General features: G+C 55.4%; 1 protein-coding gene across 2 annotated transcripts; it reads right to left on the minus strand.

Moving 5' to 3' along the window:
* Positions 1-328: 328 nt before the first annotated feature.
* Positions 329-12,955, minus strand: ZNF837 (zinc finger protein 837). Of its 2 annotated transcripts, none has more exons than XM_025368891.1 (3): positions 12,844-12,955; positions 2,517-2,625; positions 329-2,061 (listed from the first exon to the last, which is right to left on the minus strand). In XM_025368891.1, exon 3 carries the CDS (start codon positions 2,030-2,032, stop codon positions 434-436), a length of 1,599 nt encoding a protein of 532 aa, XP_025224676.1. In that variant the 5' UTR covers positions 2,033-2,061; positions 2,517-2,625; positions 12,844-12,955; the 3' UTR covers positions 329-433. The 2 variants fall into 2 exon arrangements, with proteins under 2 accessions (XP_025224676.1, XP_025224675.1); XM_025368890.1 differs by having other exon boundaries at positions 2,416-2,625.
* Between the last annotated feature and the right edge of the window lie 210 nt (positions 12,956-13,165).

Below are 13,165 nucleotides of genomic sequence, written 5' to 3' on the forward strand. Positions count from 1 at the left end.
CCCGAGGTCGGTAGAGCGTGTGCAAACACCCCAAGGTCCCAAGGCTCCTGAAGCCGCCTAAGGGGCATGAGAGGCCCTAGGTTCGAATCCTGCCTTCACCGTCTTATGGTTGTGCCTCTGGAGAGTCACTTTTCCCCGTTTCCTCGCATACCAGAGAGCCAAGTAACAGGCACCGCGGCTCTGTGTGGACAGAGATCGTGGACACAGCGTCTGGGCCGGATCTGCGGCCACTCGAGATTATTACTGCGTATGCCTGCAACCAGATGCTGTGTGCCCTGTTAGAAAAGGTCAAATAAAACTCGAGTTAGTGGAAGCCTGTGGACGCCATGTGTACAAAGTGAAGTTTAATCAAGGTTACAAACAGTGGGTTTTCCGGGACAAAGGCCCCTCCTCGACGCAGGGTTCGCTTGGGCGATGCGTCGGCTCCCGGTGGTCAAGGCGCGGCGCGGCCCGCGTGCCGCTTCTGGTGCTCGTTGAGGTTGGAGCGTTGGCTGAAGGCGCGGCCGCACTCCCCGCACGCGTAGGGCCGCTCGCCCGTGTGCGTTCGCAGGTGGCGCACCAGGCTGCAGTTGCGCACGAAGGCTTTGCCGCAGTCGCGGCAGATATAGGGCTTCTCGCCCGAATGCAGGCGCTCGTGCTGGCGCAGCTCGGAGCAGCCGCGGAAGGTCTTGCCGCACTCGGGGCAGCCGTAGGGCCGCTCGCCGGTGTGCGCGCGTTGGTGTTGCACCAGGCCCGAGCGGCCCTTGAAGGCCTTTTCGCACAGTGGGCACGCGTAGGGCTTGGCGCTGCTGTGCGTGCGCTGGTGCCGGCTCAGGTTCGAGCGCTGGTTGAAGGCCTTGCCGCACTCGGGGCAAGCGTAGGGCTTCTCGCCGGTGTGCACACGCCTGTGCTCCACGAGGTGCGACAACAGCCCGAAGGCCTTGGCGCAGTCGGCGCACTCGTACGGCTTCTCCCCGGCTCCCGACGCCCGTCGGGGACTCCGCTCGCCGCAGTCCCCGCAGGGCGGGCACCCCAGCCGGAAGGCGCGCCGGGCCAGGACTGGGCCACGGCGGTGGCGCTCGGCCGAGTGCGTCTTCTGGTGGCGGTACAGGCCGGAGCAGCGCACGAAGGCCTTGCCGCACTCGGCACACTCGTAGGGCCGTTCGCCCGTGTGGATGCGCTGGTGCTGCAGCAGGCTGGAGGTGCGCGTGAAGGCCTTGCCGCACTCGTCGCAAGCGTACAGCCGCTGGGCCGGGGGGTTGGGGACACCCGGGCGAGGTCGCGAGGTTTGGCCGCACTCAGGACACACTGGGGGGCCCTTGCCCGTCTGCTGCTGCTGGTTGGGGCGGAAGCGCTTCCCGCACCGGGCACACGGACGGGGCTCCTCCATCGCCTGTAGCCGCTCCTGGGGGATCCGCAGGGCCCTCCACGCAAAGGCCTCTCCGCACGCGCAAGCCTGGGGCTGCTCCACCGAGGGGCTCCTCCCGCGGGAGGTCGGCTTTGGGGTCCTCGGGCAGGTCGGAGCGCCCGTCCCCAGTTGGCACGGCCAACAGTCCGTGTGGACCTCACACAGTTGAGTCCGGGGGCAGTTCTGGAGCCGCTCCGGACAGGGGTCACACACGGGTGGCGTCTCCCCAGCGGGCACCCCGCGATGCTGCGCCAGGCAGGAGTTCCTGCTACAGTCCCTGCCACGCGCCAGGCTCCCACAGGGGTCCTCCCCGGCCTGCAGCCCCTCGCGGGTAACTAGCTCAGGGTCCTGAGAAGAGGTGGGGCTGCGCGGCTCCCGCACGAGGGGTCTGGTCCCCGCGCTGTGCCGGGTCCCCGAGCCCGGGCTCACCCTGAGGTTGCAGCCCTGGGAGCCCCCGCCTGGGGGAGTCGTCCTACCATCCGCCATCCCTCCACGCAGGTCCCCCTTTTGAGTGGGGCGGCTCCCAGCTCGGTCCTGTTCGAGGGGCCTCGGCTCCTCGGGCCTCTTCTCCCAGGCCCCAGAGGCACCCCGGGCATCGGCCGTGGAGATTCCTCCCTGCCCAGCCTTCTGGGCCAGAGCCTCCATCCTGGGGCACAGAGTTCTGGTTGTAGGATCTGGAAGAGCAGAGAAGAAATGGAGGTTTGCGGTTCCCAGGAGAAGAGAAGTGGAGAACTGGGCCAAAGAGCGACCATCCCACAGCTGGCACCTACTGGGCGGCCCCCAGCTCTCTGCAGATGCGAAAGGGGAAATGGAGTGATATAGGCAGGGCCTCCTGCCCCTCTTCAAACTGTCACCACCCAGACCCCAGAGAACAGCTTCCCAGGCTCTCCCTGCCCGCATCTCTGCTCCTCCCCAACACTAGCTCCCAAAACACTGTGCCTCTGGCTAAGGCCCTCCCTGGTCCCCCTTCCCCAAGCAACAGGGACTCCCCTGTTGCTCAGCTGCCAGCTCCCCAAAATCTCACTTACTCCTGGCCTCAGCTTCTCAGTGGCAAGCCCACACTCCGGGTCCTCCTGGCTCCATTCACTGCCATTGTCCATGTCTTCTGGGAGGTGTGAGGTGGACTCACCTGACAGCTGAGAGCCTGGCCGGGAGATCCACGCTGCAGAGGCCAATGCGAGCTGCCCCTCCCCTCTTCAACCAGGTAATGGTGGTTCTCTCAAGCCTGGCAGCCTCATCTACAAAATGGGTATGATAACAGTAAGTATAAACAGCTGAGTAGGGAGACAGGCAACCCAGATCATTCCAGCAAGTGTGGACATTAGCAAGGCCTAGTGCCTGCTATTACTATTTTAAAATTCTGCTGTGGCTACATTAGTTACCTACTGCGCTTTAACAAACTGCCACCCCCATAGTGGCTTGAGACAATGCAAACGTGTTATCTCACAGTTCTGGAGGTCAGAAGTCCTAAGGGAAGGTTTCAGTAGTGTGGGTTCCTTCCTGAGGCTCTTGGGGAGGATGTTTGAGGACAATTTCCAGCTTCTAGATGCCACCTACTTTTCTTTCTTCCATCTTCAAGCCAGCAGTAAGACATCTTCATCTCTCTGGGTTTGTCGTCAAATCTCCTTATACTCCTTACAGGACTCTGACCCTTCTGCCTCTTGTGATCACACTGGGCCAACCACATATAATCCAGGAATCCCCCCCATCTCAGGATCCAAAACCTCACCACACTCAGTTCTTTTGCCTTGGGAAGTAACATATTCACAGGTTCTAGGGACCAGGACGTCACATCTTTCAGGGGGCCCTTATCCTGCCTACAACAGGGGGCTTTGCCGAGATACACACACGTGCATATATACATATTCATTTCCTAAGCAAGCAATTGAAGAGCAAGTGAAAACAAGGACAGCCGGGCACAGTGGCTCACGCCTGCAATCCCAGCACCTTGGGAGGCTGAGGCAGGTGGATCTCCTGAGGTCAGGAGTTTGAGACCAGCCTGACCAACATGGAGAAACCCCGTCTCTACTAAAAATACAAAATTAGCCAGGCGTGGTGGTGCACGCCTGTAATCCCAGCTACTCAGGAGGCTGAGGCAAGAGAATCACTTGAACCCGGAAGGTGGAGGTTGCAGTGAGCCAAGATTGCACCACTGCACTCTAGCCAAAGCGAAACTCCGTCAAAAAAAAAAAAGGGAAAGAGAAAGAAGAAAGGAAGGAAGGAAGGAAAGGAGGGAGGGAGGGGCCGGGCACAGTGGCTCACGCCTGTAATCCTAGCACTTTGGGAGGCCAAGGCAGGCGGATCACGAGGTCAGGAGATCGAGACCATCCTGGCTAACACGGTGAAACCCCGTCTCAAAAAATTAGCCAGGCGTGGTGGCAGGCGCCTGTAGTCCCAGCTACTCGGGAGGCTGAGGCAGGAGAATGGTGTGAACCTGGGAGGCAGAGCTTGCAGTGAGCCATGATCGTGCCACTGCACTCCAGCCTGGGCGACAGAGCGAGACACCGTCTCAGAAAAAAAAAAAAAAGGGAATTTTCCTCACTGTGTTGTGATGTGAAGTTTCTCAGCCTCACACGAGTGATAACCGCACTATCCTCCTGTCCCCTCCCTAGATCTTATTGTTTCCAGAACAAAGATGGATCTGTCCAGTGCAGCCTTTGGACTATGAATCCCGGATGGCTAACGTCACATGCAGAGCACAAGATGGACACACTTGTGGCACCTTCTAAATCACTGCTTCATTGAGCACAGGAGCTCAGATTCTTCTCCTTTGTCCTGTATTCCTTTTTCTGTGGAAAGCAGATATCCCCTTATTTTATTTATTTATTTTTATTTATTTTTTTTTTTTGAGACGGAGTCTCCGTCACCCAGGCTGCAGTGCAGTGGCATGATCTCAGCTCACTGCAACCTCCGCCTGCCGGGTTCAAGCAATTCTCCTGCCTCAGCCTCCTGAGTAGCTGGGATTACAGGTGCCCACCACCACGCCAGGCTAATCTTTGTGTTTTTAGTAGATACAGGGTTTCACCATGTTGGCCAGGCTGGTCTTGAACTCCTGACCTTGTTATCTGACCACCTCAGCCTCCCAAAGTGCTGGGATTACAGGCATGAGCCACTGTGCCCGGCCAGATATCCCTTGATTTATTTATTTGTTTGTTTACTTATTTATTTTTATTTATTTAGAGACAGGGTTTCATGTTGCCCAGGCTGGAGTGAAGTGGCACGATCTTGGCTCACTGCAATCTTCGCCTCCTGGGTTCAAGCAATTCTCCTGCCTAAGCCTCCCGAGTAGCTGGGATTATAGGCATCCGCCACCAAGCCCGGCTAATTTTTGCATTTTTTTTTTTTTAGTAGAGCTGGCGTTTTACCATGTTGACCGAGCTGGTCTCAAACTCTGACTTCAGGTGATCCACCCATCTTGGCCTTCCCAAATGCTGGGATTACAGGCGTGAGCCACCGCACCCAGTCGATATCCATTTATTAAATGTCTCAGAGGGCCGGGTGTGGAGGCTGAGGCAGAAGAATCGCTTGAACTCGGGAGGCAGAGGTTGCAGTGAGCCAAGATGACGCCACTGCACTCCAGCCTGGGCGGCTGAGTGAGACTCCATCTCAAACAAACAAACAAACAAACAAACAAATAAATAAATAAATGTCTCCGAAATCTAAGTATTTAGTGAGACGTCCTTGACCTGATGTCACTTTTTCTGTTTTGCAAATGTCTAACAGGCAGTTGCCTTGGGCCACCTGGTGGCCTGAAATAACATGACCAGGAACTAAAAAGACTCACGAAGCATTTAACCAAAACTCTACATGTTGACTTTTCAGCCAAGGACACCTCAGGGCGACTGGCCGCAGTTCTCCAAAGGAAGCTGCTGCCAGTTGTCCCTGGGGGGTTATTTCGTTCTGGGACATCATGACCACAATGACAGAAATGCACTGATGGCCAGCACTCTGGGGATGAATGTTTTTGAGTGGAAATTAAACATACCGAACTGGTTAAAGACAAAAATGCAGAGTTGGACAAGTTCTGCAGGTCACGAAGGGCTTTCGCAGCAGCCAGGCCCCGTTCCTGCTCTGCTCTATGGGAGGCTGCTGGCCTGAGCTGGAGAGCAGAAAGGCCCAGTGCAAGGGTTCAGCAGGTACTGGTTCCAGGCCAGGCATTTGCTAATAAACCAGGGTGACAGTAAGGACAAAGGGACTCTGGTGTGATGTGAGGTTTCTCAGCCTCACTTGTCACACATGTGATCACTGCACAACCCTCCTGTCCCCTCCAGGCCTGTGTGAGACAGGAAAGGTGAGGCTGCCCCTCCCTCTCTGCACCTTAAAGCCACTCAGGGTCTGGGTTTTCCTGAGAGTTCTGGAGCCAGATGCAGACTCACAAAGGCGCTGATCCTTCCTCGATCTTCCTCCTTCAAGAGTGGCACTAGTCAGGTCTAATTTAGAGAAAATCTATCACCTTCCCCCCACTGTGGGCTCTGCCACTTGGTGCCTTCGTCTCTCCACCTATCAAATTAGCCAGCTGGAGCTTGCGACTCCAGGAGGCATGCCCGGAAGTAAGGGACTTCTCTGAGTAGGAGTACGTCTGGGTGGTGCTGAACACCAGCATGCTTTGCCCTGTGGCCTGGACTGTGCACAGGGTGACCTGTCACCTCCCACGCAGGTGGAAGGGTGTGAGAGAGAACGGACACTCAGTTACAAACATCCTCTTCCCAAACACTCGTGGATCTGAGTCTGAGGCTCCTCCTTCCAGGTGAGGGGTTGGCTGGCTGCTGATGTAGCTTGTTATTCTCTTTCTGTCCCTTCTGCCCTCAGGTCTTGACCATGCAGCTTCCCAAGAACAGGATGGGGAATGATATGGGCACATGGGGAGGCAACCAGCCATGGGCCCCACCTGCCCATGGGCACTGACCGTCCCAACAGCAGGTGGACGTGAATCTAACCCACAACAGACACCAGAGTAGAGGGAGCTGGGCTCCCTGAGTCCGGATGGGGTTCTCCCAGGCCCCCACAGCGAGACAAGGGAAGCCTCTCCAGAATGTGGAGTATGGACTCACTGTGTGAATAAAGTAAATGAGCTGGGGTGTCGGGGGGAGGTCCAGATTTCAAAAAGCACCACTCACACACCAGGACTGGCAAAGCTGCTGGCAGTAAGATCTGTCTTGGGGCTCCCCAACTGCAGGTGAGCTGACTGGCCTCAGCTGGCACTAACCACGCTCAGTGTTTGCCCTGAAGACCAGAAGACCTGGCAAAAAAGAGGAAAGCAGAGAACACGCTCCGACCTGGCTGGTGGGGATCCAGACAGTGCAGCTGCCGTGGAAACCTTCAGTTCCACAGAAAGGTAAAGATGGAGCTACCGCACCCCCAGCAATTCCACCCTGAGGTATCCGCCCAAGAAAAAGGAACACAGGCATTCAACAAACACTGGCTGACAGATGTTCACAACAGCACTGTTCACAGTAGCCAAAATGGGGAAACAAGCCAAGTATATAAAATGACAAATGCACAAATAAAATGTGGTATATCCATAGAATGGGATATTATTCAGCCATAAAAAGGGATGCGTACTAACACGTACTGCAACATGGACTTTAGAAAACATGGGAAGTAGAAGTGAGTCCCAAAAGACCACATATTACATAATTCCATTTATATGACATATCCAGAATAGGGAAATCCATAGAGACAGAAAGGAGATTAGTGGTCGCCAGGGGCTGAGGGGAAAAAGAATGGGGAGTAATTGCTTTATGGATATCAAGTTTTGTTTTAGTGTAATTAAAATGTTCTGGAAATTATAGTGGTGATGGTTGCACAACATAGTGAATATATTAAAACCTAAACAATCTACTAAAACCTGGCCAGGCAGTGGCTCACACTTGTAGTCCCCGCACTTTGGGAGGCCAAGGTAGGAAGATTACTTGAGGCCAGGTCGAGACCAGCCTGGCCAAAATGTGGAAACTCCATCTCTGCTAAAAATACAAAAATTAGCCGGGTGTGGTGGCACATTCCTGTAGTCCCAGCTACTTGGGAGACTGAGGCAGAGAATCGCTGAAACCTGGGAAGTGGAGGCTGCAGTGAGCCAAGATTGCACCACTGCATTCCAGCCTGGGTGACTGAGCAAGACTCCATCTCAAAAAAACAAAAAACAAAAAACATATATATGTGTGTGTGTGTGTCTGTATATATATACATATATATATATATGTACACACGAAAACATGGCCGGGCAAGTAGCTCACGCCTGTAATCCCAACACTTTGGGAGGCTGAGGTGGATGGATTACTTGAGGTCAGGGGTTCGAGACCAGCCTGGTCAACATGGCGAAACCCCTTCTCACTAAAAATACGAAAGTTAGCCAGGCATGGTGGCAGGTGCCTGTAATCCCAGCTACTTGAGAGGCTGAGGCAGGAGAATCGCTTGAACCTGGGAGGAGAAGGGTGCATTGAGCCGAGATCACACCACTGCACTCCAGCCTGGGCAACAGAGCGACAATCTGTCTAAAAAGAAATATATATATATATACACACACACACACACACATATGTATACATATATATAGCCGGGCATGGTGGCTCACGCTTGTAATCCCAGCACTTTCGGAGGCCGAGGCTGGTGGATCACGAAGTCAGGAGATCGAGACTATCCAGGCTAACAAGGTGAAACCCCGTCTCTACTAAAAGTACAAAAAATTAGCCGGACCTGGTGGCGGTGCCTATAGTCCCAGCTGCTCGGGAGGCTGAGGCAGGAGAATGGCGTGAACCTGGGAGGCGGAGCTTGCAATGAGCCGAGATTGCACCACTGCACTCCAGCCTGGGTGACAGAGCAAGACTCCGTCTCAAAATATATATATATACACACACACACACACACACAATTACATATATATTGAGTATATATATAGAATGTAAATACATATATTAGATATATATATACTAAAACCCAACCTGAATTGTAAAATGATTCATTTGTTACATGATTTATATCTTTTTGTTTTGTTTTGTTTTCTTGAGACGGAGTCTCCCTTTGTCGCCCAGGCTGGAAACCAGTGGCAGGATCTCAGCTCACTGCAACTTCCGCCTCCCGGGTTCAAGCAATTCTCCTGCCTCAGCCTGGCGAGAAGCTGGGATTACAGATGCCCGCCCCCCACGCCCATCTAATTTTTGTATTTTCAGTAGAGACAAGGTTTCACCGTGTTGGCCTGGCTGGTCTCAAACTCCTGGCCTCATGCGATCCGCCCCTGGGCTTCCCAAAGGTGCTGGGATTACAGGCACAAGCCACCGCGCCAGGCCGAAGGTGGTTTCTTTTAAACAATACATCTGTATTGAGAAAAACAAGTTCCTGGCCGAGCGCGGTGGCTCACGCCTGTAATCCCAGCACTTTGGAAGGCCGAGGCGGGCGGATCACGAGGTCAGGAGATGGAGACCATCCTGGCTAACACAGTGAAACCCTGTCCCTACTAAAAAAATACAAAAAATTAGCCTGGCGTGGTTGCGCCTGTAGTCCCAGCTACTTGGGAGGGTGAGGCAGGAGAATGGTGTGAACCTGGGAGGTGGAGCTTGCAGTGAGCCGAGATTGCGCCACTGCACTCCAGCCTGGGCGACAGAGCAAGACTCTGTCTTAAAAAAAAAAGAAAAAAAGAAAAAAAATGGCCGGATGTGGTGGCTCACGTCTGTAATCCCAACACTTTGGGAGGCCAAGGCGCATGGATCCTGAGGTCAGGAGATCGAGAGCAGCCTAGCTAAGACGGTGAAACCCCATCTCTACTAAAAATACAAAAAATTAGCCAGGCAAGGTGGTGCGCGCCTGTAATCCCAGCTACTCAGGAGGCTGAGGCAGGAGAATCACTTGAATCGGGGAGAGGGAGCTTGCAGTGAGCCGAGATCGCGCCACTGCACTCCAGCCTGGGCGACAGAGTGAGGATCTGTCTCAAAAAAAAAGAAAAAGAAAAAGGAAAAAAAAAAAAAAAACTATCTGGGTGTGGTGGTGCATGCCTGTAGCCCCAGCTACCAGAAGGCTAAGGTGGGAGGATCGCTTGAGCTTGGGAGATCGAGGCTGCAGTGAGCTAAGATCGCACTACTGCACGCCAGCCTGGGCAACACAGTGAGACCACATCTCAAAAAAAGAAAGCAAAGAAAGCAAAGAAAACTCTTCATTAGAAACTGGACATGCTCGCTGGGAATGATATTCAGGGCACAGGGCAATTCCTTACAAGGGCACATGCCCAAGGGCATTGCTGCCACCAGATGGGAAGTTGTGACTTGGGAGGGAGGAGACTGAGGGAAGGACGCAGGACATGGAGACACACATTCTGGTCTGTCTGACCATGGAGCTCTGTCCACACCCAGGCTGCCCGCTGGCTCCCAACCACCATCCCCAGTATCTGGCGTCTGTCTCTCACAGGTGTAGGCTTCTCTCTCGAGTCCGTCTGCTGGCCATGGACCTGGCTATTTGGGGCAGGCCCATCCTGCCCACCTCCCCACACTCTCTCAAGCCTCTGTCTGAGCACTGCAGGTTTTGTAGTGTTCCCTAGTCTGCCTCTGAGAGGCCAGGCTCACTGAAGAGCTCCTGAGAAAGCCACCAGGACCCACTGCTAAGGGGGTCGGTCCAGGGTCATTGCCAGGCTGGGATCTGAGGTCCCCACACACAGGGCCAGGAACTTCCCAGCCATAAACTCTGATGGGGGTACCAATGTGGACTCCAGCCCCTTACACGGCGGAGGGAGCATGCCACTATGGATGCTGAGCAACAGGAGATCAGGGGCCCCGCTTTCACAATGTGCCATCCCAGAAGCCCCACAGTCAGGATCTGGACCTCTCTGACATAACTCCTCGCCACCGGGACCCAAGTGTCAGGGATGGAGGGACCTGGCCACCTGCCTTGCTATTAGCTCCAAGGCTGCCGGCTTCATGTCACAGTCTGTACAACAGCTGGTGGCATGAGCAGGGCAAGGATCAGCACTCAGCATGACTTCCTAGAACTCTAGGGAGGTAGGGGCTGAGGACTTCACAGGTGAAAGACCATACCTGGGCAGCCTGGCTAAACAGGGACAATTGGTCACCATGGAATCAATGGACAGGCCCAAGAATGGATGGGCACATGAGGTCACCCAGGACCGGCAGCTTCCACTGAAGGAGGCTGTAATAGGTTGAAAGATGTCCCTCACCCTGCAAAAGATACGTCCAACGCCCTAACCCTGGAACTCTCAGAATGTGACCTTATTAGGTCTTTGCAGACATAAGTAAGGATCTTGTGATGAGATCACTCTGAATAACCTGGGTGTGTCCTAACTCCAATGACAGGTGTCCTTCTGAAGGAGGCAAAGGGAGTTCTGACAGGGAGAAGAGGAGGCCATGTGAAGATGAAGGTTGATATTGGAGTGATGCAGCCACACTCCAAGGAACACCGGGAGCCGCCAGGAGCCAGAAGAGGCAAGGAAAGACCCCCACCCGGAGCCGTCAGAGAGCACAGTCCTGCCGACACCTTCATTTCAGACTTCTGGCTTCCAGGACTCGGAGAATAACTTTCTGTTGTTTTAAACTGCCCAGTTTGTGGTAGTGTGTTACAGCAGCATAGAAACTAATAGAGACTGATCTAGCACCCTCGACAGAATGGCTGTGTTGTGTGGGGCTCTCCTGATCCCTAGTGATGGGGAGTCAGAGGACTGCTCAGTGTCTGAACAGAGGGTTGGGGAAGCTGGGTTGTCCTGAAGAGCCAGCAGTCCCCACTTGGCAGAAAGGGACCCTGAACTCGTGAGAGGTGGGGGCTGAGGGGCGCCTGCTGGCCATGTGCTAAGAGCATCTTCGGATTGGTCCCCAGATGCCCCCATGGGTGGCTCCTCTGCTGCGACAAGAGCCTGCCTCCCAGCAGCAGACACAGCAGGGGGAGCCGTGGGCCGTGGCCGAGCCTCTTCATCTCCTCGGTCTGCTCCCAGGATGCACTGTCCAACTATCCCACCTGTAGGTGGGTGACATTCCAGCCAGGGACCCATGATCTGAGGCTGAGCACAGCAAACACAATCAAGGCTCTGGGTCCCAGGCCCCAGGAGCCCATCCTTGATGGTGCATTACAGCTCTCCCAGGCTGTTCTGACAGTGATCTCCCATCTGCCCCAGGTGAGCATGCTTGCACCTGAGTGCTCGCCCAGCCTTTCTAGTTGTCCTCAGGGCTTCTGGTGTTGGGAACAGGATGCAGAGCTACCAATTTAGGGGGACTGAGAGGTTAACGTGGCCAAGGCTGAACCCTGCAGAACTGCAGAGCGACAGCACACACAGGAAAGCTATTGAGGTTCCACATCCTCATGGAGGTTGGACACGGCACAGTGAGGTCTTATTTGCCCAAGAGAATGTGACGGGAAGCCGCTGGGCACGGTGGTGTATGCCTGTAATCCCAGCTACTCGGGAGGCTGAGGCTGAAGAATCGCTTGATCCCGGGAGGCGGAGACTGCAGTGAGCCGAGATCGCGCCACTGCACTCCAGCCTGGGCAATAAGAGCAAAACTCCATCTCAAAACAACAAAAACAACAACAACAATTAAAAAAAAAAACAAAACCAGAATGTGCAGAGAAGTCAACGTTGGTGGCTCTGAGGTGTGGAGGACACAGGCTAGTGCCCAGCTCAGCGTGGCTCCACTTCTCTGAGCCAAAAACCAACCTCACCCACACTGACAGTCCCAGGGGACACAGACTCTAGCCCCTATGTCCAATTCTACACTGCGCACACAATGGGAAGAACAGTGCACCACGCATTGTACAGCAGAAGAAATGTCCTCTGAGTGCAGGCACAGCTCCGTTCTGTGCCTGTCCTCCCCACAGTGCCTCCACCCTCGAGGATTAGCAAGTTTCAACCCTCGCAGGACATCCAGTGTCAGGGCCAAACGGTGCTGCATCCTGCTCTAACAGTGAGTGAAGGAGGGGGCCGCAGACAAGAAGAAATGAACAAGGAGACAATTTAAGAGAGAAAAAGACGTGAAGAACATCAGACAGGGAGCAGCGCGAGGGCGCCGGGGAGGGGGGCAGCGGACTCTTCGGGTCTCTGTGAGGAGCGGGCATGAAACCGGTCTGGTGACAAGGTAAGGGAAAAGCAAGTGCAAAGGCCAAGATGCGGGGGCAGAGGCGGTAGGGAGGCCGGCGTCGGCCTCGGCTAGTAGGTGGGCTTGACTCCGAGAGTCGCAGGCCGCCAGGATGCGTCCCGGGCCTGGAGCCTCCCCTCGCGGGCTTCAATGACACCCAGCACGGAAACGCGGGGGCCAGAACTACAGCAGCCCGTCCCGCCCGGAACTCAAGGTCGCGACTGCTGTGGCCGGTCCGGACCCGGAGCGCGAGGACCGGAAGTGCGCGGCGTCAAGCCTCTGCCCCGGGCCCCGCCCGCGGAGGTGGAGAGGGGACTGGGGTGGTGGCCGCGCTATGCGCCGGGAGGTCCCCGCCTCGCAGGCCGAGGTTGCGGGTCCGCGCAGAATGCCACTTACTCGCTGGAGGCGGCCCGCACGGGTCCCCTGGTCCCCGCCCCGCATGCAGCGCGGAGCCGTCCTCCCGCCACCTCCGGGCCGCCGCGGCACTGAGGGACCCAGGCCACAGCAAGCGCAGGCAAGAACCCGCGCGGGGACTGCTGGGAAACGTAGTCCCGTCTTGTCCCGCTTTGGCGCTGCGGAGAAAGCGGTGTAGCGGGAGGCTTGGGTTTCCGTTGTCGTAGAAACAGAGGCCGGCCACACCTAAAAGGCGGGACGCGGCTGCGTCGTCGCCAAGGAAACGGCGTTCCGGAGAGGGCCGCAGCGTCCCGCCCATTCCTCC

This window comes from Theropithecus gelada, chromosome 19, assembly GCF_003255815.1.
Source record: "Theropithecus gelada isolate Dixy chromosome 19, Tgel_1.0, whole genome shotgun sequence".
In the NCBI taxonomy this organism is placed as follows: Eukaryota; Metazoa; Chordata; class Mammalia; order Primates; family Cercopithecidae; genus Theropithecus; species Theropithecus gelada.

Bases quoted from the DNA above. Each gene is read 5' to 3' on its own strand.
- ZNF837 (XM_025368891.1), bottom strand. From the start codon at position 2,032: ATGGAGGCTCTGGCCCAGAAGGCTGGGCAGGGAGGAATCTCCACGGCC.